Source organism: Athene noctua, chromosome 13 (assembly GCF_965140245.1).
Source record: "Athene noctua chromosome 13, bAthNoc1.hap1.1, whole genome shotgun sequence".
Taxonomy (NCBI): Eukaryota; Metazoa; Chordata; class Aves; order Strigiformes; family Strigidae; genus Athene; species Athene noctua.
In genome coordinates, this window is record NC_134049.1 from 23316998 (window position 1) to 23343977 (window position 26980).

At 52.1% G+C, this 26980-nt stretch overlaps 1 protein-coding gene across 3 annotated transcripts in view; it reads left to right on the forward strand.

Annotated features, from left to right (window-relative positions):
- The window catches only part of ZNF609 (zinc finger protein 609), a 73666-nt gene that overhangs the window by 3237 nt on the left and 43449 nt on the right, over positions 1-26980 (forward strand). The window contains exons 1-2 of one of the 3 annotated variants that reach the window (XM_074916694.1): positions 294-465; positions 11267-12135. In XM_074916694.1, the coding sequence (XP_074772795.1) occupies positions 11389-12135 (747 nt within the window). In that variant the 5' untranslated portion in view covers positions 294-465; positions 11267-11388. Of the gene's footprint in view, positions 1-293; positions 466-11266; positions 12136-26980 lie in introns of those variants that run through there. The other 2 variants (XM_074916692.1, XM_074916693.1) reach the window with 2 other exon arrangements.

Below are 26980 nucleotides of genomic sequence, written 5' to 3' on the forward strand. Positions count from 1 at the left end.
GGGTGGGCTGGGAGTGAGGATGCACCTTGCCGCCGACCTGCTGCACCCAGCGTGGCAGGGCTCCGATTTGGATTAGGGTGTCTGGGCGCTGATGCAATACTAGTGCCAGATGTAATGCAATAAGCCTCTTTGTCCCTTTTATCCAGTATTATGTAAATAAGATGGTATTTATGGTCCCAGGTATGTTGTTTCGGGGATGTGTGACAGAGTGCGTGCACAGCTATGCCCTTTGAGTGTTGACACTGCTGCTTCTGGCTGGCTTCTGCGGCCGGGGGCAGGCAGCAAGTGGGCAGATGCTGGCAGGGAGTGCATCACGTGCTGGCTCCCTACCGAAAGGAGGTGAGGCCACAGGTGACCTTGCCAGGGGCTGGTGACAGTTTAACTGTGCTGGGTTGCTTCTGCACAGTGAGCGGATGGGCTTTGGGTAGCCTGCAGGAGATGGGGTGGCTTCCCAGCGAGTTCAAGGTGAGGTCTGTGTTTACCTTTGCAGGTGTGCTACAGAATGCGGATTGATGTTTCCCCAACCTCTTGTGAGAGGTTGTGAGAGTTGCAGGTCTGTTCCCAAACCCGCTCCATATTTCTTCGCAGCTGATGATGGTTTGTGGAGAGATTTTTTTGGGGAAGCGCTGAAGTCCCCAAAGCAGCCTGAGGTGGCCTGGGCTGTCTGCAATTCTCTGTGATGGCTCTTTGGGTATGGTCCCTTCCCCTTGCCCACTTATTTGGGAAAGTCATAATTTGGATGCTTGTGCTGCGGTGGTAGTGGCTGGAGGGAGGATGATGCCACTGCATGAGAGTGTCTGACTCCAGCAGGGTTTAGGGGATGTCGGGGGTATGTTGGGGAGCTCATCTGGGTGTGAAGGGTCTTTTGTAAGATCAAGGGTAGGTAGGTAAGCTGGTTCAGAGCACACGGCTGCCCTGGGAGCTCATCAGTGACTGCGTGTAGCTACTGAAGTGGAGCTTTGTCCACCCTGGCAGCAGCTGGTCTGCTCCACATCCCCATGCCAGCCTGGCTTAGACAAGGAAGGGGTGCCGCTTGGTTTTGGGGAAGAGAAGAAAAAGACATCCCACTGGGATGTGGCTTCTTTTGCCACTCAGTTGCATTGAAAATGCGTTTTCCTGCTGACGAGGATGGGTGCCTTGTGGTGTGACGTGTTTCAGAGGAAGGAGTAGGGTTTTGCTCTGACAATCCTACTGTAGAGAAAATAGGGAATGGCTGCCTGTCTGGGAAACTTGCTCTGTGACTCTAGTTGCCTGTGTGATTTTTTTATTTTATTTTTTAAAAATGTATATAATTTCTTTAAAGCAAACACCTATTTTACCTCTGGGTTTTGGTGAAAAATCTGTTTTTGAGATGAAATCAAGAGGTTTTGCTTTTGCTGCAGCTGAGTGTCCTTCACATGCACAAAATAACTGACGTAACTGCTTAAGCGTCAGCTCAGATGTTGTGTGAGGGGGGTGCGTGTGTGGAGAGAGAGTATAAAAGGGTGCGAGTGCGTTTTTGTGGATGAACAAGGATGATTTCAGGACAATCTTGATATTTTGTATTTAAACATCAAATAATCAACTTCTACAGTTAATTTCCTTATTTATGGGTAAGAAAAGAAAGAAAAAGGAAAGCTGATGTTGTCCCTTTATGCTGCTCCTTACCCAAGCACATTGTGGACACAGGAAGGTTTTGTGGCATCAGATTTTCCCTCAGAGCTGTTTCTGGGCCTGCTCGGCCACTCTTCTGATGGCTGGGAGGATGATACCTTTGTACGGTGCTACATCACATGTGACATCTCATCTCTTTGCGTGGCTATGCTAATGTATTGATAACAAAACAAGGCAGTTTGGGAATGATTTTAATAAATTTGCTGAGCCTGTTTGTGGTTTTGATTAAACAGAGTGTTCCTGGCTCAAGTGAGTCCGAAGATTTGGCTCAGAGTTATCCGGTGTTTCTCCAGTGGTAGAAAGGGCAGCTCGGAGAATTACTGCTCCTTCCCCAAAGATTTAGTAGCTGATGCCATGGTGAAGTTTCTTGTCCTGAAGATTTTTCTGGGTTTTTTTGGGGGGTGTTTTACATTTAATCTCTACCTTTCCTCTGTACCTATCACCACAAGTAATTAAATGTGAACTACGACTACCAAAATAAGCCAAGTACACTTTGATGCATGGTTCTTGCTGGTTTTTATTGTATTCCTTTATATGCTGGCTAATTCACAAAATTTGGCAATTTGCAATGGGTCATTGGCAACTTTCTGGTGTATATCATAGCTTTGCAAATGTGCTTTATTAATCTGTGAAATACACCTATTTGTTATCCCTCCCAGGGTTAAAAAAAAAAAAAAAAAGGATTTCTTGGCATGGTACTTGTTCTACTTGCATTTGTCCCTGTCTGTGTACACCTTCCCTCCTCCTTTACTTCACAGTCTGGTTGGTTTTTCCTAAAGTGTTGCCAGGCTGATGGTTTGACAGCAAGAGAGATTACAGCTGCACATACAGACCTCTGCTGCAAATGAAGCCTTAGCTCCCGTAGCCAAGGTGCCCTAATTGGTTATTGAATGAAGGGAATTAAAGGCATTAATAGGTGAAGTGGCTACTCCTTCATTTTTGGAGCGGTGGAGAGATGTTTTGAATCCTGGGAAACAGCCAAGGCTGCCTGCGTGCTCTTCTCCTAAAAGAAAAAAATAAAGCCCAGAAGCTCTTCCTTCCCTGGGAGTGAGCAAGTGACTGTCTGTCTGGCCTCTGCAAACTGTGCTGCTGCGTGGTACTCTCCTGTCGAGGTAGGGCTGTGGCCGGGAGATGCTGTTCAGCTGGGCATCATCCCTCAGCTGGGGTCACTCTGTTGCTCTTCCTTCAGGTGGAGAAGACAGAAACAAGATGTTGACTTCAGCATGGAGCCCTCCTTGCTTCTGCCACGCAGCTGGTGTTTTCTGTGTCCTGCTGTACCTCTGTGGAAACTGTGTGGCTGCAACTGGACTGGGACCACCATGGGGCTGGGGGAGGGCAGGGATACCAGGGGGTCTGGGAGTGAGGCGAGGAGCCTTGCTGCCTCCAAGGCCCCCTAAGGAGCCTGGTTTGGAGGTGCCCGCTCTGCTCACACTAATGTCCAGGAGCTCAGACTGCTGCCACAACTGCGGGTGCCTTTCTGTAGCCCTGCTGATGGTGTTGGGCAAGCAGGGAGAAAAGGGTGAGCTCTTTTTTTCCAGCACTTATTCCAGTGGTTATTTATGCCTGTTGGTTGTCTTTGGTCTTCACCAGCTCTTCTTTCTTCTCATCTCCATGACTGATGTTTCAGGGATCATTCCTGGTCACATCCATCTTGCTGCTTCCTCTCACTGCTGACTTTCTCAGGCTGTTGGCAATCTTCCAGCTTGCATGAGGCTTTATCTGAAATTTGTAAGCCTTTTTGGTTATTTTTATGTGCGCTTTTCCCCCTTTTAGGCTGGGTGTGAGGATGGGCCACTGATTCAGATAACTTTAAGCTTCTCGTAAATCAGTTCACTTCTGCACTGGGGTTAGCTAGGGTGTAACCAGACCGGTTTTAAATCCACACAGCTGCTCCACTTCCCTGGTGGAAACCAACTCTCTGCTTGAGGGACAGTCAGCCCCCAGGTTTGTCCCTGTGGGAAGCATTGCGATGCAGAGCTCAGTGCCAAACAGATTTGCTCAGATGTCCCATTTTGAGTGTTTAATGTTATTTTTGGCAACAGCCAGCTGCGGCATGGCTGGCTGGGTTCAACAAGAATGGGCTTTGCGGTGGTAGGAGAGTGCCGGGGCCATGTCCGGTGCTGCCGGCAGCGCCTCTGATGAGCTGTAGTGCACCGGCTTGTCTAGTTTACACTCATCTGAAGCGTTTCTGAGTTAATCCTGGCTGGTTATTGCTCACAGGGTTGCTTTTTGCTTTTGCCACTGTGTAGCTGCCAATGGTCCGTGTGTCAGCCTTCAACAGCCGAACCCCGTGGTGATGCCTCTCCACTCCTGCCCATGCCTGCCACCCCCTGCTGAGTGCCATGTGCTGGTGACGCTGTGACACCTGCAGTCGCACAGAGTGGCATGTGGGGGTCGTGGGGTGAGCGGGGGATGCAGGTTTCGGGTGAAGATGGGGCTGTGTTTCTAGTTATTGTTAAACCGTCATGCAGGTTTGGGCACAGCAATTACACGGTGACGTCTTCCAGCATGCAGACACAACGGTGAGGGGTAAATCCCTGTTTGGCGTCCCTAATTCAGGATAGATCTGAGAGTTGAGCTTGCAGGAAGGAAGCCGGCTCTGTTATTTTACCCACCAAATGCTTTTTTTCCCATGCACGTAGGTTTTTTCAATTCCTCTTTCCCAGCACAGCTGAATGTTAAGAGTGCTGGGCACTAGTTTATGTTTATGGATGTGGATCTGAGTGCTGGGGTTGCTGAGAAACCTCTTGGCCATTTTCAGCTGTCAGAGATTTTGAAGTCTGCAAGGTCATGCTTGCTGGAAGAAGTCTCGCCTGGTGTTTTTGGATGAGCAGGCAATGGTCCAGAGGAGGAGTCAAGCCTGAACCTTGCTGCTACCTGCTCATCTCCATGGCAGAGGCTTGGGAAGGGTGTGCCTCGCACAGGACAGTGCTGTGAGAGTTGTAGTGAAGTGCTGGCACATCTGTCATCTGCCCTAGCTGTGCCTGATGCTCCTCCAGTCCATGCTGTTGCTTTATCCCACCACTGTGACCTTTCCTGCAAACCTGGCTCCTGCCTCACAGGAGGTCCATCAGCTCTCTGTAGGAGGGACACGCACACAGCCAAGTCGTTGGACGTAAAGGGTGAATACGAAGAGGGTGAAGGCGCTCTGTTCACGAGGAGCCACACGGAGAAGGGGCAACAGATAAAAGTTGCACTGGGAGAGGTTTAATTTCAACATAAGAAAGAATTTTTTTACGGTGAGAACAATCATTCACTGAAACAACCTCCTCAGGGACTTGGTAGAGTCTACATTGCTGGAGATCTCCAAGATGTGACTGGGCAGGGTGGTAGATAACTTTATCTGCGTTCCCTTTCCCACAAAAGGTTGGTCCAGGTGACCCTTCAAGGTCTCTTCCAACCTGGTTTGCTCTACAGTTCTGTGACTTGAATAGTGCTGACACATGCGTTCATGCTTGTGTGTAACAATGGTGTTTGCTCAGCTTCCCACCAGAGAAGTGACTCTAGCAGTGTGATTCGGTGGAGAGTGGGCAAGCGTACCAGGTGATGTCGGCCTGCTGTCCTTCACAGGAATGAAATGAAGTGACATTTGGTGCATTCATGTGGGTCTGTAGGTATTGATGTGTCTCCTGCTTGAGCTGAGGACCATGCACTTGAGTGATGCTTCTCTTGCTGTTAGTTTTCTTCAAATATGAAGCTCTGGATTTCCTGGGTATTGGTGGTGGAAATGTGGGTTGTGTTTTATTCAGTATAGAGACAGGCAGCTTGGAAAAAATGTAAGGGCTGAGAGACATCAAAACCAAATAATTGTAAATCTGAAGAAATGTGGGCTCTTGGGGCATGAACTTCCAAGAGTGATGGAAGGATTAAAGAGGAACTTGTTCTAGTTTTCCCCCTTTCGCAACATACTGGAAGGCTGAAAACGTTTCCTCCTTTTTGTTTTCCCCCTTTTTGTGTGCCTTGCGTATTGGTGATGTGTTTGGCTTGTTGGGAGTTGAGGGAAGTGAGGGGATCTGGTGAGGGTGGCTTTGCCATCAAGCTGTGTTCAAGAACGTTTGGTTTTTCAGCCCTAGATCGAGCTTCTCCTCAATGCCTGTTTGGTGTTGAGGATAAAGAAGTGTCAATAAGAAGCTAACACTGGGTCTTAGCTAATCTGGTGAAGTGTTTTCTTCAAACACAGCCAAGTTGAGATCTGACACAGAGCGCACTTATCTTGTATTGACAGTTTTGCAGGACTTCTTTGTGTGCATTAGCCTTGCTGAGTGTTGCTGTAAAGGTCGTGTTTTAAGGCCATGAGCAGATGGGGGTGGATGTGAGGTTGAATTTTGATCTGAGCTGCATATTTTGACCGATGTTGAATGTGTGGTTGACACCTGAGTGTGTATTTGTAGCAGGTGGGTGTTGTGACTGCTAAATCTCCTGAGCTTTGCTCCAGGTAGGGTGATTGCCTGTCCATCCCCAGATGAAAGAGGTCTTTGCTCACCTCTCCCATATCCCTGCATCTCCAGCCACTTCCAGTGACCTCATCTGTCCTGCTTTTGTAATGCCTGGACTGAAATATTTCAGGCTTTTCTCAAGAATGCCAACAAATGACTCATGACTCGAGCGCTGCCCTGTGTAAGGTTCATCTCCAGTATCAAGCCTCAGCCTATGGAAACTTGGAGTCCCAGCATAAGTTTCTCGACGGCTCTCCGGGTGCTCCAGCTGCAGTGCATGCTGGAAGATGTAGTCTTGGCAGGGTGCACCTCCATATTAAAAAAAAGAAGGGTGGCTCCATTTTATTCAAATTGGGTTCAGCCTTCTCCCTCCTGGCAGCTCGCCAGCGCCGTCCCGCTCAGCCTCAAGAGCCACCAAAGTTCTCCCAGCGCCTTGTGTGAGCGAGGAGGCGGGAGCGCAGCTCCTCCATTCAAAATCTTGCTTAATTCCACATTGAACAGCTTGTTTTGAAGCCCTGTGCTTCGGCGTGTTTTGCAACAGCTCGGACTCCCGCCGGGTGAAGGCGATTGAGGGATCCTGCCCCCGTTGGGTGGCAGTTCTGGAGGGTGTCATGGTAAATCTCCTTTGTCTGCTACGGCTTGACTGATGTATGGGGGAGAGCAAACCCTCCTCCCCTGCGTGATTTCTTGAGCTGAAAGCAGCAAGTGAGTGAGGAAGCTCCTTTGTGCAGATTTCTCAGTCTCCTCTTGTGCATGCCAGCTGGCTCACGTTCAACATTTCTTTTTTTCCTCTTTTTTTTTTTCTCCCCCATCTCTAGAGAGAGGGGGCGGGGAGAGAGGGGAACATCTTAAAAAGAAATCTGCAGAAAAGACATGGGAGTTACTTAACAAAAATCCAACCCAAACAAGCCCAGCTGGGGGATTACAAATGCGGTGGTAGGAGCCGAGCGGGGAGCGAGTGCAGCAGCTCGGGAAAGGCAGGCGTGTTTCCCCCCCACCCCCCCACCCCGAGTTTCTTTAGTCGTAAAAGGAAACAAAAAGGGATCTTGTGCGGAGGCAGCGTATGGGGAGAGCTGTCGGCTGGCTGCCAGTGGCAGGAGGAAGGGCCTCGGCACTGCGGCCCCTTGTGCTGCTGCCTTGGCAGAGTGGGGCTGGGGGCTTGTGGGGAGCTCTTGAGGGTCTTGGCTAGTTGGGGGGGCCAGCACCTCTTCCATGGATGCTCTCCCTGACTGCCAGCGCTGCCTTTGCCTTCCCCTGGCAGGGAGCAGAGGGGTCTGCTTGTTCCCCAGGGTTGCTCCCAGCCTGGGCAAGCATCTTGTTGAAACCCTCTGCTCCCTGCCTTGTACCCTGCCAGAGGAAACGCCATGTCCTGGAGATTTCCCCTCCGCCCCCCCCCCCCCCCCCCCCCCATGTCGTCTTTGCCGCTCCTTCTTGTGGGCATTCCTGAAAGTTAATCAGGGTGAAAATTGCAGTCGGTCATGTCTGGAAGCCACCAGAGGCTGATCCTGGAGCGCTGCAGGCTGGAGCACATGGGTATGAGACAGTCTCCCTACGTGTGGGCTGGTTGCTGCCAGGAGAAGAACTTTCTCCTGCATCTCGCTGCCCTTGGGCGTTCAGTCCTTCCCCGCTTTGGTTTCTTGGCCTCCAGTAACCAGCAGAGAAAGCTGGAGAGGCGCGGGCTCGGTGGGTTGGCTGCTGAGCATCTTGCACATGTTTTAGCACAAAGAGCCGGGGGCTCATGCGGTTTCCTCACTCCCTTTTTTGAAGGCGAGCTATTCTTTTTGAATAGCTTTCTCTAGGTGTGTTTGCAGCTCTGAAAGTGAACTTTCAGGTTTGTCTCTTAATATGGTTGGCTCTGTCCCAGCCCATAGATGCGGATTGTAGAGGTCTCGGCACCTAATGGAGCTGAATTATTCATGTCTGGTGGTGTGTGTGTGCAGCATTCCCAAGCAGAAAGCTGTCTCCTTGTAGGATCTGCGCTCCAGGACTGCTCTTAAAATGCTTTGTTGGCAGGTCTCCAGGCCAACAAGTGAGCACATGCTTTTCATGTTGCGCGGGGATCAATCCCGCGGTGGCAGGAGGTAAGAGGAAGGACACGTTTATAGCTGAATCAATCTTCTCGGTCTGTTTTCTGAGATACTGTGATTTGTGGTGGCGTTACTCCCCCCAGCAGGAGAGTGGGGAGGATCTGGATAGTACCCGGCGCTTTTCCAGCTTGGGCAAACTGGGTGGTGAGAAGGGACCTCCCTCTCTGGACCATGGGCTGCAGTAGCCAGGGGTTTCCATCTGCCCAAAATAGTAACAGTATGGCAGGTCAGGGGTGCCTGGGTGTCTTGCTTGGGAGAGGGTCCCAAAACCCTCCTCCAGCTGCAGAGGTTGAGCCTGTGAGTGTGGCTCACTGGAGAACAGACATAGAGAATTGAGATGGGTGTTTCAGGGAGGGGGTGTTTGAGCTTCAGGAGGTGCTGTGGAGCCATGTGTAATGGATGATACGTGGGGGATCCCCGCAGCGTGCATACCAGCACCCTGCAGCCCGGGGCTGGAAAGGGCCGATCGCTGCCCTGGTCCCTCTTCCTGCGGTGGCACGTCCCGACCTCCCTGTCTTGCTCTTGGCACGACGTGCCTTTCATCTGCTCTTGCAACTCCAGCATGTTCTCGTCTGTCCTGTTTGCGGTTCCTTCCCCTCTGCATTAGCAGAGCTCGGGCTCCCTTGACGCCTCCTCCATCGGGTGAATGTTTTTTCTCCTGTTGTTCTCTAACCCTTTGATTGTTCCTGGCTCTCTAATCGCCAGGGACCCAGCGGACTTCTGGGCTCCTTCTTCCTTTTGTTGTGGTAGGAATTGGCAAATGCTGATGCTGTTTGCATAGTTTCAGACCAAAGTCCTGCTCATCTGCTCTCCTTATTTCATATATATAAATAATATTTATTTGTGTGTGTGTGCATGTATATATGCACGCTTAAAACAGCAAGGCGAGTTCCCCAGTGTGAGCTGAGAGCCAGCCAAGCCGGTGTGACGGAGGCGTTGTGTGGAGCGGGTGATGCTGTGCTTGTCACAGTATGACCCTGCGGAGTGTCCGTTGCCTTCCTGCAACTGCGGGGCCAGATCCTTGTCTGTGTGTCCCTCTGATCTGAGCTGGCCATGGCCCTTCATGTACTCCAACCTTGAGCGGGCAGCTCTTGGAGTTGGAGGCTGAGCCTTTTCCTCTCCTGGTAGCTCATGTGTGCTGGTCCTGTGCAGCAGTGCTGTGTCCCCAAGCCCTGTCCGGTGGGTTGTGGCTGGACTCTGTGCCTCAGCTTTGGGCAGGGAAGGGGCTACTATCAGGTAAAAATCTGGTTCATCCACCTTGTTACTGGTTTTGCCCATCTGGACAAAGGATCCACGGCCAAAGGGAGCTGGCTGCTGCAACGTGTGCTGGCCAGGGAGGTCTGTGCCGTGCAGAGATGAGATGGTCGCTGCTGATTGCTGGCCCCATTGGTGGTTCTGAGAGAGGCTCTGAAGAGGCAGGTCGGTGGGGTCGGGCTGGGTGCCTCGGCTCGGTGCTGGGGCGTGGGTGCTGGGTCAGGAGGAGGAAGAGGAGGAGGTGATGATAGAAACACGCAGGGCGGCTTTGGGAAGCTGTTAGCGACTCCTGTGCACAAAGTGATCTCCTGATTCGGCATTTTCTCTGCCGCTGAAATGAGAGGTCAGTGCTTTTCATTTCCAGTTTGCATGCTAGCCCCCGGCTCCTGGGGTTAAAAATCTCCGTAATGACCTGTCAGAGAGCGGATTATTAGCTGTACAGAGCCGAGGATGCTGTGGGGAGCAGATGGAAAATGGTCTGGCTGCGGCAGCCTGTCTGATGAAAGAATCCCTGGCATTTTTACAGTGTTTGCATCTCTGGAAACGCACCATGAAGCTGCTTTCCAGGCTCCTGCCTGCTGGGGTTTGAAGAAATTTGTGCGTGTGTGGGGTGTTTTGTTTTTTTTTTTTTTTTTTCCTTCCCTTCTCATTTCTCTTTAAGTCACCTGTTTTTGAAGTGTTGTTCTTAAATAGTACCAGGAGCCGTCAGGCCCAGAGCGTGGCAGGAAAGGGGAGGACAGTGCTGCTGGAGAGGAGCTTCGTCCGAATGGGTGGTCAAGGCTTTCTTAAGTGATCTGGAGAGAGGGTGGCTGGGGCCAAGTAGCTGGCCGGGTGGCTGCTGGGAAGAAGCTGTTTCATGTGTTAATTATGTCTCGTCAGTGTAATTGCCACGAGCTAATCTCAGCAAGTGACTCTGGTGCTTTTTCAGGTTTTGTGTGGGTGTCTTTTTTTTTTTGATTTGTTTTTGGTCCTTTTTTGTTGGTTTTGGTCTTTTTTTGTTGTTTTTTTTTTTTTTGTTTTCCTCCCCCTGTCGCTCCCTCTGGGGACATGGCAGTGTACAATGCATCTGAGAACAGGGAGGGCCAGGGGCTGGGAAGCTGGGAGGAGAAATTTTGGGCTAGCTGGGGTTGGCCACAGCATGGCCAGGGAGGGCTGATCCCCCCTCTTCTCAGTTAAGACTGGGTACCTATGCCACTGTGTCTCTGTTTCCCATCGTTTGAAGCCTGCTGTGCAGCTCATCACGCTGGAGGTGATGGTGGTTTAATGTCCTAAAGCTGGGTGCCGTGTTGAGCTGTGCTTCCTGCTGCGATTTGGCCTTTGGCAACCACTCTGATGTGTTCTAAGTGTCACGGGCGCTCTGAAGCTTGGGATTTATTTCCCACTGAGGCACTTGACTTCCTCGGCGAGTGGCTCTCGTCCCTTGCAGCGAGGCCAGTGTGGAGAGGAGCCCTCCCCCCGGGTGGCATCAGCAGGAGAGGAATCAATCCTCCCTTCCAGGGGCAGCGCTCGATAATTCAGAGGGAAATGGCGAGCAGGGAAACGTGTGAGTAATGTCTTGTTGGAGCCGAGAGCCGTGACCTGCCAGGGCTGGTATTGATCGAGGGACTGGTGCCAGATGGCTGCTGCTGCAGGGACAGCTGAGGGGCAGCCCCCAGCCTGGGGGGGGGTGGCAGGAGGATGCTGCCTTGCATCGTGCGACAGGGGGATTTGGGAGGTTGGGCACTTTCATCCTGCCCAGGACCTTTCCTGCCTGCACGTGTGGCTGCCGGTGAAGGCAGATCAGCCTGCTCTGGGGCTCTTCGTGTGTAACCCTGTTGTCTTTGCTCTCCCTTCCAGCAGCGATGCCGTCACCTGGGCAGACCCCGATCACCGCTGGAAGCCCCCCGAGGACGTAGGTGACCCCCCAGGGCGTGGAGGCAGGGAAGAGCCTTGAACCGTGAGGGGCCGTTAACTCTAAGATGTCCTTGAGCAGCGGAGCTTCCGGAGGGAAAGGAATCGATGCAAACCCGGTTGAGACGTATGACAGCGGGGATGAGTGGGACATTGGTGTAGGGAATCTCATCATTGACCTGGACGCTGATTTGGAGAAGGATCAGCAGAAATTGGAAATGTCGGGGTCCAAAGAGGTGGGGCTCCCAGCACCCAACGCAGTGGCAACCCTACCGGATAACATCAAGTTTGTGAGCCCGGTGCCGGGCCCGCAGGGCAAGGAGGGTAAATCCAAGTCGAAAAGGAGCAAGAGTGTTAAAGACAGTGGCAAGCCAACCCCGGGGACCTCCTTGTTCACTCCCAGCGAGGGAGCTGGTGGCAAGAAGGAGGCTCAAGGACGCTCTGGGGACGGTGCAAACTCGGGTGGCTTGGTGCCCGCCGTCACCCCCAAGGGCTCAGAGAAATCGGCCAAGGCATCTCGCAGCGTGGCCGGCTCCAAGAAGGAGAAGGAGGGTGGCTCATCCAAAAGCAAGAAGGAAAGGAGTGAGGGTGCAGGGGCTGCGGCGGAGAAGGAGCCCAGCGTGCTGCAGCCCCTGGCCCTGGCAGTGAGGGTGGGACAGTATGATGGGGGTCAGGGGACAGAGCCTGCTGCTGCCGAGCAGCTTGGGAGTATAGCTATTGACACGGGAGCTGCGCTCAATCCCTTGGGAGTTAAGTCGGAGCTGGAGGATGGGGAAAGTGAGTGTCGGCAGCTGAAAAAGGTGAAGTCGGAGAAGGTAAGAACAGTGTCGGGGTGCGGGTGGAGGTGGCTCAGACAGTCGCTCCTGTGCTGGGACGTGCTATTGTGGGTGGCAAGGGAGTAGGAGCTTACGGTGGGACCACGTGTCTTGGAGTGTTGGGGACCAGCACTGATGTATGGCTGGTGCCTCCTGGTTCTGGTGGGAAGGTGGTTTGGCCGTGTGACGTGCCAGGGTCTGGACGTGGTGATGGGCTGTACCAGTCAAGCCGTGCCTGGCTTCTGGGAACTGTGCACCCGCAAATGGCCTGCAGCTGCTGTGCGTCAGGGTGCCATCCTACCCTTGGGGATTTGGTTTCTTCAGTGCTCAGCTGTGCCGAGCAGGACCAAGCTGCTTTGGCTCCTGTTGCTCTGCAGAAGGAGCCTGGGCTGGCGGTGAAGATTATGTCCTGGTCCTGTGCCTGCTCCAGCTCTCAACAGGACAGGGCCGTGCCATTTGGCTGCTGTGATCTGCTTCCTGGTGGCTTCACCTGGTGTGTCAAAGCTCCTTGCAGCTCCCGGAGGAATTTATTTCTTTCTGGTTGCATCATATGCAGAGAAGGAGACCTTAACGTGTTGGTAAATGTGGGATCTGCGTGGGTGCTCAGGCAAGCACAAGGTGCAGGGTTGACAGGAGTTACCGCCTCGTTTCTTGGTCTGCTGTTGGTACGTGGGCTTTGTCCCACTTGTGGTGACGATCAGCCTCGGGCCGATGAGTTGCTGTGGGTGATTTTTTTTACGTGTTGCTCCTCCGCTAACATGCAGCAGTGATGCTGAGCCAGAGAAGCTGCTCTTTGAGGTCCCTGGGGGTCACAAAAAGCCCTCCAGCAAATGGCTGTCTGTCCATCCAAGTGACATTTGGCTCTGGGTGGCTGCACAGTCATTTCTGGATACGGCCGCTGGAGCGGCAGCTCCGTTAGCTTGTTCCTTGGTAATCACAGCAGCTGATGTGATTTCTGTGGGCGGATGAGGGAAGACTTGGAGCGTGTGGAGTTCTTCGTGCTTGGAGCAGAAGCTCCTCCGCACTCGTGCATGCGTTGTGTCGCTGGTCCATGCCTGTGAAGCTGCACGTTTGATGTGCATAGGGTGAGCATTGTGAGCAGGTGTGTTTGGGGTGGCTCAGCCCCACTGTTGTCAACATGTGCTGGGAGGGCAGCTGGGGAGTGTGTGTCTCTGTGTTTGCGACTGGTGGCTCCCCAGGAAGATTGCCGCTTTGGTGCAGGGATCACGGTGTGGGCATTGGGAAGGGATGCTGGGGGAGTTGCTGAGACTGGTGAGATGTTGGAGATTTTTATTTTTTTTTTCATACACAAAAAGATACAGCATATAATAAGGGTAGTGGGGATGGTTGGCCATGGGATGACTGTGAGAAGAGCTGCTAAGTAGGTCGGTGCTTCCCTCACTCAAGAGGAAGACTCCTGGGGCCCTAGGTGACTGAAGCCTGTAAAATTACAAAGTGATGTGGAGACAACGTGTTGTTTCCTTGTCCTTTCTGGCAGCAGAGTGAATGAAATCAGGAAGAGGAGCAGATGCTCTTTTCAATGATGAACTTGAATGATGCTGCAAAAAGCTGTGGATGCTGAAAGTTCACCAGTGTTCTGGGGCACCTGGGTGGGTTTGTGGAGGAGAAGCCCATCAGTGGGGTGTACAGGGCAATGTATTTTGGCTTGGGAAAAGCCCAGGGACGGTTGGAGCTTGGGAACTGCTTTGGGAAATATCTCAACATGCTTGGCTGTTATGTTCCTTCATAGCCATCTGCTGCTGGCCGCTGTCAAAGCCAGCATGGGAGCTGGCTGGATCTTTGGTCATACCCTGAATGGCTTTCCCTGTATTTTAACTATTAAAGATTTAGTTCTTTCACTGATGTGGCTGCAGAAACCCTCTGCAGGTAGAGATGCCAAAGTGAGGTGGGGATTATGAAGACAGGGGCCCAGACATCATGGACCTTGACAGGCTGGAGGAATGGGTGCATGGGAACCTCATGAAGATCTATGTGCAAGGCCCTGCACCTGGGTCAGGGCAATCCCTGCTATCAGTACAGATGGGGGGTGTGAGGTGTGGTGAATGGATTGAGAGCAGCCCTGCAGAGAAAGACCTGGGTTGCAAATGGGACAAATTAGCTGGCACTGCACTCGCAGCCTAGAAAGCCAATCGTATCCTGGGCTGCATTAAAGAAGTCTGGCCAGCAGGTTGAGGGAGGTGATGCTCTCCCTCTGCTCTGGTGAGGCCCCCCTGGAGCACTGTGTCCAGCTCTGGGGTCCTCAGCATGAGAAGGACACGGACCTGCTTGAGCGGGTCTGGTGGAAGGCCATTAAATAGTCCGAGGGCTGGAACACCTCTGCTCTGGAGGGGCTGAGAGAGGTGCAGTTGTGCAGCCTGGAGAGGAGATGGCTCCAGGAAGACCCTGTGTCAGCCTTTCAGTATATAAAGGGGGCTTACAAGACAAATGGAGGCAGACTTTTTACGAGGGCCTGTAGTGATAGGACAGGGAAAATGGCTTTAAACTGGAAGAGGGTAGGTTTAGACTTGCATATTAAGAAATGTTTTACAGTGAGGGTGGTGAGACCTTGGAACAGGCGGTTCAGAGATGTTATGGATGCTCCATGGTAGGAAGTGTTCAAGGCCAGGTTGGATGGGGCTTTCAGCAACCTGATCTAGTGGGAGATGTCGCTGCTCATGGCAAAGGATTTGGATTAGATGGACTCTAAGGTCCTCTCCATCCCAAACCATTCTGTCATCTCTGTACAGATACCCCATGAGGACAGTTCTGCCATTTTATTTGTGCAGATTCAGGTACAAACCACATTGATGCAGGCTCAGCCTGGAGGGTTAAGCCCTGTTTTGAGAAGTGATTGAAGGTCTGGATCTGCAGGAAAGCATGTTGCGTTTGTGGTCGGGAGGAAACATCGGCTGCATTTTGTCAGCCTCCTGGGGGCAGCTAGATGGCTTCCTTTGGGTTGGGAAAGCCGTGGGCAAGGAGAAGAAAGGTGTCTGCATGGCGAGGGGTGGGAAAGAAGTTTTATTTCTCGAGGAAGAGCCTGAGGTTGGGCTGATGGCTGGGGCAGGGTGGAACCTGGAGGGGATGAGATGGAGGTGGGCAGTGGCTTTGAGCCCTTCCTGTCTCCTGAAAGCTGCAGAGATGCCCTGGAAATGGCATGTGGAGTCTGAAGGGCAAGCCAAGAGTGGGGGTAGTGGTGGCTGTGGGAGGGCAGCTCCTCTGGGTAGTGCATTGGTGGGACAAAGGCGATGGGGTCCCGCAGGCCTGGGGACAGACCCTGCCTGGGAAGCGAGAAACTTGCTCAGACTGAAACAGGAACGGCCACAATGGGACTCAACCCAAACTTTGGTCTCCAGCAACTTGTCCTTTGCTTAACCCTGTGCTGCTCCCACTTCTGTTTCAGGCAGGGAGGCTGGTCTCTGTCTGGGGATGAAGAAATAGAGACCGTCTCTCCCTCTCAGCAGCCCTACTAGCTGCAGCCCGGGGTAGATGACCTCCCTGTACATACGTGTGCGCTGAGCAGTCAGCCTCCAGCCAGGAGGTTTTGTCGTATCTCCTTAGCTGGATTAAAGAGCACTTCAGCAGTGAGTATTTTTCCTTGACGAGGCGCTTCAGTGCCACAGTCACCTTGGCGTTTGCCCCTCCTTCTGCTTTTGTGCTCTTTAAATATCTCGCTGTAGGGGCTTGCAGCCCTCTGCTCCTTGCTGGATGTAGGAAGGAGCTTTGCTTTGGGTTTTTTCAGACACCCTTTCATGTCAGCAGGTGCTTGAGCTGGCACAGTGTCCACAGGCAAGATCACCCTTGTTCCCATGTCTGACATTGCAGCGACGGAGCCTGTGCACGTGGCTCATGGGTTCCATGGGGACGTGTTTTGCTGGCGTGACCCCGTGGCTCCTCTGGTTGCTGCTTCCCAGGGTGAAGCCTTGGGAACCACATATCCCAAATGCCCTTTTTCTAGGTGCATATCTTGGCTGTATCCATTGCAGCATGCCCTGGCTTGTTATGTACCCTCCTCGAACCTGATGCCATTGGTGTGTTGGGACACGAGTTATAAATTTGCCAGGGATGGGGCTGATCATGATGAAACCTGTTGGCAATAACCGTGTTGAGACCTTTCAGGGTCTCTGGGGTGGGCTGAGCACCCAGCACAGGTTTGCCTCAGGCTGTGGTTCAGTGCCTGGGCAGCTCCTTGCACCAGCCTGTGCTGCTGGAGCCCCAAAAGATATTTGGGGGGACAGGAGTGAGAGCTTGCATCAGGGAGAGAAATGAGCCTGTACTGATGCACCCCTGCCCAGAGCCTGTGGACCAGCAATGAGGACTGTCCCCGACTCGGTAGCCAGCAAGCCATGGGTCAGTGGGGATGGCCAGAGCTGAGCCCGGGTTTGGTTCGGGGGGGGCACTGATGTTGGGGAGGGAGCGGCGGCTCTCCGCGAGCAGCCATGCTCAGCAAAATGGCCGTGCACGGAGGAGAGGCGCCGGCCAGGCTTGGGAAGCCCGTTTTCGCTCTCTGCCCCACTGGCTGCTTTCATGTGGCCGAGCTGGCCCCGGGGTCCTTTCGCCGGGATGGTGGGCGCTTCCTTGCCATCTTGCACCCCGGCTCGCTGCCCATGCCACTGCCCCTGCACCCCGCGCCGGAGGGCTGGGGCAGGCTGGCCCGGCCGGGGGATGTTAAGCATTAAACAAAAGAGCCTCCCAGCTCTTGGCTGCCACTCCAGCTTTGTTTTGATTGAGAGGTTGTTCAGCAGGAGGAGGGCGGTTTTATTTTTTTTTTTTTCTTTCTCCTTTTCTGACGAGCGTCCAGATGCGACGCTGCTGCAAACAAGGGAAAGGCAAACAGAAGCCGCTGGAGACTCAGCTCTCCTGAAAAGCCTCTCTGGGTCACGTGCACCGTGGTTTCAGGCAGTGAGGAAGGTGGATTTGGCTGTGTCCCTCTGTGGGAGAAGGGGTGGAAGCCACTGGTGCATTTTTTGCCCTGAGTTTTTCCCCCAGGCACAGTGTGGTTATGCCTTGCTTGTGCTCTGAGCAGAGATCCCCTGCTATGGGTGACCTGATGGTGAGGGGACGTTGTAAGGTGGGGTTCATGGCTGTGGATGGGCACCAAAGCTGGTGTGAAAATATACTTCTGGTTCTGTGGGAGGATGGTGTGGTGTTGGAGGTGGTGCTTGAGCAGTGCCTGGAAGGTCAGATGGTGGAGGAAGCGGGGTGGCTATGCCATACCAGTACCAGCTGTCAAAAAAGAAATACTCCCCAAAAATACATACCTGGATCTTCCCTGCTGCCTCTGCCTTGTCCAGCAGTTTGCAGGATGGTTTTGTGGTTTTGTTGTCATCTGTGCAGACTTTCTTCCTCATAACCCACAGAGGCAGACCAGCATAGTATCTTCAGCACTGTTCCTGCAGTTGTGACCGTCCCAGCCTGACTGGGATGTAGAACATCCCCCACCCATTAATTCTTTATGTGGAATCAAAGCATGGTTGCCTTTTTTTTTTAACGTAATTTTTAGTGGGAGGGATGAGGTTTGGTGGTGGATGGAGTGGTGAGGGTTGGGGTGAAGGGGTGCTTGGATAACTGCAGCTTGAAGAGGTGAGATCAGAGAGGTGGGCTCTGCTAGGTCCAAGCCCAACAGGAGGTGGTCGTAGACTCTCTTAGGAACATTTCTGTATGTTGGGTATTACATTTGCTTTCAGCTTTGCACCTCAGAGAGAGAGTGATGCTGTGTGTAGAGCCCGGAGACCACCATGAGCTTGGCACCAACTCGTTTGTGGACATGGCTGTGGAGATATGGCCACTAACCCTGAAGATGTGGCTGCTAATCCTGTGCTGCTGATGTACATCATCCTACTGGTGGATATAAAGGGCTCCAGCTCTGCTGTGGCCTCTTCTGTGGTGGTATCCCAGCCATTGCCAGCTTCTTACTGTCCCTTAGTGCTTGTCCTCTTCTCCATTGTGAGCTGATGGTGGCACCAGTACAGCAGCACAGCTGATTCACATTGCTGAGCTTCCTTTTAGGACTTGGTCTCACCCTCCACTGGCAGGTCTTTGTGCCTTGTTCCTGTACAAAACAGTTCAAATGTGGTTTGACCAGCGAGCTCCCTGAGGAACGGCATGGCAGTGGGGAGCTGCTGCATTGAGGGTGTGAGCCCTCTGTGTGCTGAGTGCTGTCTGTGCTTGCAGAATAACTCAACACACCACAACAGCTTTTCCCACCCCAAATATCAAGACGTTTGATGCGAGGCTTTGGCAAAACGCAAGCTACTCTGCCCTGAGATCCCCATTGAGGTGAGGATGAAGAGGGCTCATCTGTGTTTGAGATGGTGGTTTGGGAAGCAGAATTGCTTGATGTGGGGCAAAGCCAGGATGGGGTGTTGCAGGCTGGTCCCAGCCTTGTGCTTCAGAGATGTACTGGTGATTTTGATCCAGATATGATGGATAGCGCCCAGCGTGAGTTTCCTTGTCTTGGGGTCAGAGTTTGGGCAGAGAAACTTCCAATGGAGGCATTCCGGTGAGAACTGTTTCTGCTTTACAGCCCCTCCAAACCTTGCTCTATCCGTCCCTTCAGAGCCGGTGTTAACCCTGTCCTTTGTTTTCTGCAGAGATTTTTAGGGCACACAGGAAGCCCAGCATTTGGGGTAGGGACCCACTCGTACTGAAAACCCTTGGCAGAAGCCTTTTTCCTGCCATCCCAGTGCTGTCTCCCACTCCTCGCTCCACAGGGCTCGGCTCTTTTTGGGGAACGGCAGCTGGAGCAGCGCTGGCAGCTCAAGGAAGTGGCAGGGGGTCGCAGGCAGCTACTGGCTCTTGCCTGCTCCTCTCACCGTGGTTTCTTTTCTCCAGCCATGCTGGAATCGGCCGCCTCCAGAGCTGCTGACAGCCCTGTGTTGGGAGGCCTTGGGAATTACACCACTTGTTTCCTTATCGTCCCCGGACCCGCCGCCCAGAGCCTTCTGCTCTAGGAACAAGGCAAGAAGGGGGCACGCAGCCAACATGTGTCAAGAGCTACAAAGGAGGAAATTGGCCTCGTTCACTTAAAACCATGGGGTTAGTCTTTGAGTTTTGGCTCCTGCTGAGAGGTTATTTATATGTGGGCTTTTTTTTTTTTTTTTTTTATAACCGCTAGATGTAGCAGGCTGGGAGTTTCAGCTGATCCCACCTCTGAAGGTTTTATAAAGGAAAAATTGCATCTCTCCCTGTTTGCTTTCCTGGCTGGTAGTGTTAGGAAGGACTAGTTAAGGGGTGAGTTAGTTTTAATGCCTGACCCATCAGCATTGCTGTATCCTGTTTAATAGGTTGTCGTGCCGAAACGCAGCCACATCTCTGCCGGAGTGGGAAGCAGGACCTGTGGCTCCCTCTCAAGTACATGGTGGTAGGAAATGGAGCCGCGCTGGGAAAGCGGAGAAAACATCTCCCCATTTCCAAAGCGCGAGAGTAGAATGGCAATGCGCTAATGAGGGGGCTGGCAGAGGGGGGATGGCTTCTTCTCGACGGGGTCCTTGCACTGCTTCCTTGGCGTGAGCGAGCTGCAAATCCGCTCCCCCGACGCTTTGATTAGAGATTTTGATGAAAAGGCCGGCGGGTGATTGATCCTGCTGACTCATGGACCCGATTTCTTCTCCGATGGAGACAGTAACTACTTGAGATGGGTCAGATTTTGAGGCTAACTGCCTCGGGTAGACTCTCTGGTGTTTGTTGCTTTGCTTCCAGGCTGGCGGTGGCTGCTTATTAGCCTAATGACCCCAGTTACCCAGCACCATTTATCTGCCTGAGTGAGATTTCTTTAAAGGAAAATTCGCGCGTCTTGAATGCCGTGCGACCCCGAAGGCTTCAAAACTCGGCGAGCTGCTCCCACGGCCCTGCCGGGGAGCTGATGCAGGGGGAGTGTGCCAGGAATAACCTGCTAATGAGCAAAGCTGCTCCTCCAGCCAGCAGCCAGGGAGGCTGCTGGAAAGGGCTGTGGAGCAAAGCGCTGCCTGCTTTTCCCTTCCTCTGCCGTTAAAGGCTGGCTTGTTGGGGATTTGATGCCTTTTCCCTGTTTCCTGCAGGCATGGCATCTTCTGTGTCACTGCTTTCCCAATGTTTGCTGTGCAGGCATGGTGCTGTGTTGCTCTTTGGGGGTGTAGCTGTGAATTATGTCTTCCCTGTGAGTCCTTGTGTGTAGGCAACCTCAGAGATGGGCTGGGTGAGAGGGCACCCAGATATTAAGAACTGATGGCAGGCAGCACCCCTGTGCAGGATAAAAGGCAGCTGGTGATGGCAGTGGACATTTTTGGATGACTTGTGACGTTCCTACCTCATGGTGATCAGTGACTGGAACTTGAGTCCTCACTGGGCTGCAGGAGGAAAGCCACCCCAGGTCTCATAGATGTTGAGCCAGCAGCTGGAGTTGGAGAGCTGGAGAGAGCAGCCAAGGGCTGGAAAGAAATCACCACGCTCCGATATGATTTAAAGCTACCAGGAGCCTGAAGATATGTCGTATTTGGTGACAACATCTGCTCGAGATATTCCTGTCCCTGTTACTCATTCCTGCCCACGGACCAGATCAAGAAACTGATCTGATGTAAATAAACACGCTCAGGGTTTTCTAGGGTGAGCTCAGGTTGCGGGCTGGCATGGGTGATGGGTGGGCGAGTGGGCACTTTGTGCTGGTGGGGTGGGCAGGATGGTGGGCAGTGGCTGTGCTGCCTGGGGCTGGGGATGCGGGCTTTGCCAGGGTGATGCTGTGGTGTAAGAGTTGGGGGGCTCTGCTGGCCACCAGCCTCTCGCAGGGCTCACGCTAACTTTGGCCAGCAGCGCTCAACCCAGGGGGCACATGGTGCTATCCATCTCTCCTCGTCCCATGTCCCTAGCCTTGCCCCAACTGGCTGAACAGTGCCGGCTCCATCCCAGCACGCTGTGGATGGGGTAAATCCCTTTGCAGGAAGATGTTAACCACAAAGCTTTTATACGGAGTAGTAATGGCTATTGCTCATATCTGCTGATGTTTCCCCTGTGCTTGACACTGAAATTGGTTTAAAACTCGGTAAGTGTCTAGATTTATTTTAAAATATTGCCTGGCCCTTGTTCACTTGGGTCTCGTGAAGTGTGTCATGATGAGTAATACAGAGGGCGTGCCTGCTTTGCTGGCTTAAGGTTTAATTCTGGTTGCAGTATGGAGGTCACCAGATTTTACGTCCCTTCAAGGAGATGGGATGTGATACAACTCAAAAGTGCTTTTCATCCAGCCAAGGAAGTGAGAGGACCCGTTGGGGCTCTTGGGTGCCCTTTCTTGATGCGAACACTGGAGTCTCTGTGCCTCAGTTTCCCGTGTCCTCTGTATGGATCAGATACTCCCCTGTTAGGCATGAGCATGGACTTTGTTGGAGAGAGCACCTAAGGTGCTCCAGGTGGAGAAGGCACCATTACAGCTACAAATCTGTGCTTGTGGTGGTGTGGTTTTTGTTGGTTTTTTGTGTGTTGTTTTTTTTTTCCCCCCCAAGCCAGAAAGTAATTTAATTCCAGGAAGCTCGCTCCCCCAATTAGCTATGTAAATGCAATGTTGTGATTTTTTTTCCCCAGGTGCTATGCAAACGAGTGCTGTTCCCAGACTCCCCCTGCTTGCCCCCCATCCCTCCCTCAGTCATTGGGATGCAGGTACGCTGCCTCCTGCGCTGGGAACGGTCCCGCTCATCTGTTTAACAGATGGATGTGGCGGCTTCTGGAGTGAGCTGCATGCCATAGGGCTGGTGGCCACCATCCCTGGGCTCAGCCCTTGTAAGAGGACCCCAGAGGTGGGGCTTGGTCCTGGGTTCGAGCCTGTCACTGGCCAGGCTGAAGGAGGGAGAGCAGTGTCTGCCTGGCAGCTTGTCAGTGGATGGTGGCGAGTGGAGGCATGAGGTGTGTTGTTTGAAAGGAGCTTGTTCCCTGGAGAGGGCATCCCAAAAGTAATCGGTACTGCTAAAGCTGGTGTCGGTGCCAGGATGCCGCATCACCGGTGTGGTGTGGCGAAGGGGCTGCAGCGTCCTCGTGGTCCTATGCTGAGCATGGTGCATGGCAAGAGCCATGGCTAATGTGACTATACCAGCTCTAGCAAGTATTTCCAGCTGGCGCTGCCCTGCCAGCTTAGGATCCCGACCTACCCTCCCTGGCAGGACACACAGCCCCAGGTCTCCGCTCCTGTGTCCCCTTGACCTGCCACAGCATAGGTGAGAGAGGCCCTTTGTAAGGAGAAGGGAGCAAAGCCATGGGAGAGAAGCGGGGAGACATCAGTGCTAGAGCTGAGCTCCAGCAGTCGAGTGGGGAAGGGAGGCTTGGAAGAACAGGAAAGAGCTGGGGCTGGGCCACGTGTGCTTGGGGGGCCGGGGGAGATTGCTTTCGAAGGCTGAAAAGGATCCTGTAAGGGGAGGATGGCTGAGCGCCAGTCAGCTCTTTGAGGTGGTAACTAAGTCATCAAGAAGAGCTGGCGTGTGCTGGCAAAGCCTCTCCTGTCCAGGCGTTGGGGAGACAAACAGATCTATAGGATGCCTTGTAAGTAGAGCGACGTTTTAGGGTTTCGAGTGCTGTTTGCTGTTCTGTGGCTTGGAGGGGAGGAAGGCAACTGTGTATATATATCACAGAGCCGAGCAGTTTGTTAACAGGAAGGTTTCTTTTTTTGCTTAGCATTAACATTTCAAGGTACAGGAACTCTTTAGGTATTTAGTGCTTTATGGTCTTCCAGGCTGGCTATTAATACTCTGCTTTGTGTACAGGGTGAAGGGAGCTGGAGAGGCTGAGCTTTGAATGTCCCTTTGAAGGAAACCAGGTTTTTGATAGGAACCCTATGGCCATGAGCAGAGCATTTCTTAGCTGCCCTGACCTGGGGGAAGAGTTAAAGCCTCTTGTTAGGGAGGAGAGTGGGTGGTTCAGCCCTCAGGCCTTGCTATGCAGGGAGGTGAAACCACCCTTCCGTGTGAGGGTGGCTGAATGTGCCATGGCTTTGCTGGATCACTGCCTGGTTGGTTTGTGGAGGAGCCATGACCCAGGAAAAGGCCCTGCTTTTGAGGGGCTCACAGCATGTGCTTCTCTCTGCTCCATCTTACAGACCAAGAAAACAGGAGCTGTCAGTGTTCTCCATGATAGATAACTCAATGGTAGCTAATGGTAGTGTGGACCAGCTTGTGTCCTGTCCACATGGTCTCTGTAAGTAGTTTCAGTGTTTACTTGTTCCCCCAAGGGGTGTGAGGAGGTGCATGGCATTAAAAAAAAAGGAAATTTGGGGATTTCCAGGCTGTGTACTCAACAGTAGTGCCTTGACTTCTGGCAGGAGCACCTCCCTCTGTGGGGCCCTTCAAAGGTGGAAGACATGGTGGAGAGGGCAGTGGCAGATCCAGTTCTAGGGTTTTTTTGTGTGAATGGAGACTGTTTTGGGGTTCCCATTGCTCTGCCTCCATATCCAACACTCGTAGTGTGCTTGAGCCCTTGGGGTCAAATGAATCTGCCTGCTGCAGAAGAGGCTCTCCTTGGCCACTCTTGGCTGGGAGAAGAGGATGGGTGAGATGCACCACATCTTTGCGGTGTCCTGATGGTCTCCAGCCTTTGGCCACAGGAACAAGAGCGACCAGACTTTCAGGTGCCTGTTGTTTTTGGGCAAGAAACCAATGGCTTCATCCTCCAGGCCACCGAAGCAGCCAGATTTTCTGGGCAAGGCAGGGACCCGATTTGGTACAGATCCCAAGCTGGTACCACAAGGAGCCCATGATGAGAGGTTGTCTCCTCTTCAAAGCCACTGTAATGGAAGGTACTATGTTGAGTTGGGGTTTTGAGCGAGGACAGGGGTTTTGGTAAATTGAACATTTCTGGGCATAGAGACCTGTGTTATGGTGCTGTGTTTTGCTCCTTACCCACTGCTTTGCTGTTGTGCATTGCCCTAAAGCCTTTGGGAACCATCCTTCTTGGTCAACCCATTTCAAATGTGGCACTAAAGCAGCACCTGGTGAGAGGTGTCTTGGCAACCCACATCAACTGAGCAATTCCAGCCTCCTGCCAGTGAGCAAGGCCATTAAAACTCAGTCTCCTCTGGGAGCTGATGTTCTGATATGGGAGATGGGAAGAGAATCGCTTTCAATTTCCCATTGAGGTGTGGGAGACTTGGTTGGCCTGGCTGTGTCAGTGGCTATTAGCTCCAGCACTCAGTGCTGCTCTCGGGTCCGCTTTACATCTCAGTTTGAGGAAATTGAATAAAGAGAAAACCACTTAGGAGGATTTTAATCAGAACTTGGCAGAAGAACTTAAGGAAACCCAAGAAATCTTCTGACAGCCATGCTTCACATTGAGATTGCTGATGAATGGAAAGGGCAGAGACGGGGCTGATGCTCAAGTGGGTTGGGTTTCTTCTGGCCCATTTAATGGGATCACTTTTGTGTTCCTGCCCCACCGAGCTGGGTGAGAGGAGGGAGAAAATAAGCTGCCTTCAATGTGCTGGAGACTTGCTGTCAGCTGGAAATGAGACAGAATCCTCTGGGAAAGTTGTCCCAGACCTGATGGAGATGGCCAGCGTGGGTCAGGAGAACGTTGCTTAATTTATATAATAGTGGGCTTGCAAACTGGGGCAGTAGTGTGATACAGTTGAATTTCTTCAAGAAGTTCACCTTGACAGTCTTGTGGAGTGGGCCTGTGTGAACCTCATGAAGTTCAGCAAGGCCAAGTGTGAGGCCCTGCACTGGTTTGGGGCAGCCCCCACTATCACTATAGACTGGGGGGTGGGGTGAATGGATTAAGAGCAGCCCTGGGGATACTGGTGGGTGACAAATTGGATGTGACCTGTCAATATGCACTTGCAGCCCAGAAAGCTGACTGTATCCTGGGCTGCATCCAAAGACGCATATCTAGCAGGTGGAGGGAGGTGAATCTCCCCCTCAGCTCCACTTCCATGAGACCTCACATGGCATACTGTGTTCAGTTCTGAGGTCCCCAGTGCAATCAGGTTATGGACCTGTTTAGAGCAGGTCCAGATGAGGGCTGTGAAAATGTTCTGAGGGCTAGAACACCTCCTCTAGAGAAAGGCTGAGAGAGTTGGGGTTGTCCAGTTGGAGAGGCTCTGGGGAGACCTTACTGGGGCTTTTCAATATATAAAGGGGGTTTATAAGAAATATGGAGAGAGACTTTTTACCGAGATCTGTGGTAACAGGACAAAGAGCAACAGCTTTAAACTGAAAGAGGGAAGATTTAGATTGAAAATAAGGAAGAAATGTTTTTATGATGAGGGTGGTGAGGCCCTGGCACAGGTTGCCCAGAGGAGCTGTGGCTGCCCCCTCCCCAGCAAGGTTCAAGGCCAGGTTGGACAGGGCTTTGGGCAACCTGGGCTAGTGGAAGGTGTCCCTGCCCATGGCAGGGAGGATGGAACTGGATGATCTTTAAGGCCCCTTCCAACCCAAACCATTCTATGATGCTGTGGTGCTAAGTTGTTGATGGTAATGGTAAATGCTGTTGGGGGGGAGAAGTGCTGCTGTGAGGTTCAAAGCCCTCATGGGTGATGTCCAGGTTCAAACTGAGGCATGCATGAGGGGTGTCTCTTTGCTTGGACAAACTTCTTGCTGTGATGGGAGATTAATCTCAGCTTTCCAGACCCTTGCTTAGAGCTGGTGGTGAGTTTCCCATAACATCTCAGCTCAAGTTTCTCATTTTAAGGTTTGGCTCAGTTGTAACTTCTTCTGTAAACTGTTATTTTGGAAAATTTGATTAAAAATCCATTGAGTGGTACGAGTAGCTTGACCTTTTAGGGGAAGGAGAGCTGCAGGAGCAGTTCTTGTGTCATGTGCTGCAGATGGGTGATCCAAACTAGTATTTACTTTCTGATTCTGGGCAAGGTGAGCCTGTAATCTTGGTTTATGAGTGCGGGCCTGGTGCTGCTGAGAATAAACTCCTCAGAGTTGTGTTTATTTGTGAAGGGGTCTTCAAGACTGTGTTGTACCATTGTTTTTTGTTTTACTGATATTCCAACATTTGGACTGTTTTCCTAAATGTGCTTTCATCCAAGAAAGAGGTTAAGGGAGTGAGAACTGTTCTGATAAATCTGCCAAAAATAATCTTTGAGACTAAGTATTGCTCTTGACTTTCTCCTGTAAAATAATTTGTGGGTGAGCACAATGAACAACCCTGCTGGTTGTTCCTGCTTGTGGTTGTAGGACTATAAATTTTCTGCAAGAGTATTTGAGTTTGTCATGTGCTGTGTGAGATGATCCAGTTGTGGTGAGGGACATTTCAGGAAATGTGGTTGAGGTGACCATATTCTTGAGGAGGGATCTGCATGTGTGTGCTTAGGTTGATTGGGAGCAGCCTGGAACCTGCTGATGCACACATCCATCTTCCTCTTTCCTCCCATGGATTGCTTTTGCTCCTTCAGGATGACGTCTGATTTGCAACAAGCTGGTGTAACAATCCCGATAGCTGGTACAGCTTTAGGTGTTGAGGGTGCAACAGTGACAACATGATATGGATGATCTTTAAGGTATTGTATGAAGAGCCATCTGAAAAGTAGGTTGGTGCAGCACTGGAGTTGAGTCTTTGGCTCTCAGCACCTGGGAAGTGCAGAGCTAAGCTGAGTGCAGCAGCCTTAACTCTGCCCCCTTCATCATGCTCCTTCTGGCAGTGTTTTCGCTAAAAATCACACGTCCGTATGCTCTGACTTTGTTTGACAACTTGCACAGTAAAAAGGAGCTACACTTCTTCCTTGATGAGACCTGTAGGTATACACGGCATGTGTTCTCCAGAGTTGCGTGGCCATGAAGCAAAATATGTTTTTGATGCCATCTGCTTCGTAGGGGACAGAGTTAGATCTACTGGAGGAAGCTTAATGTGCTCCCCTGGCTTGCACGGGATCCAGTCCTGGCTTTGTGCT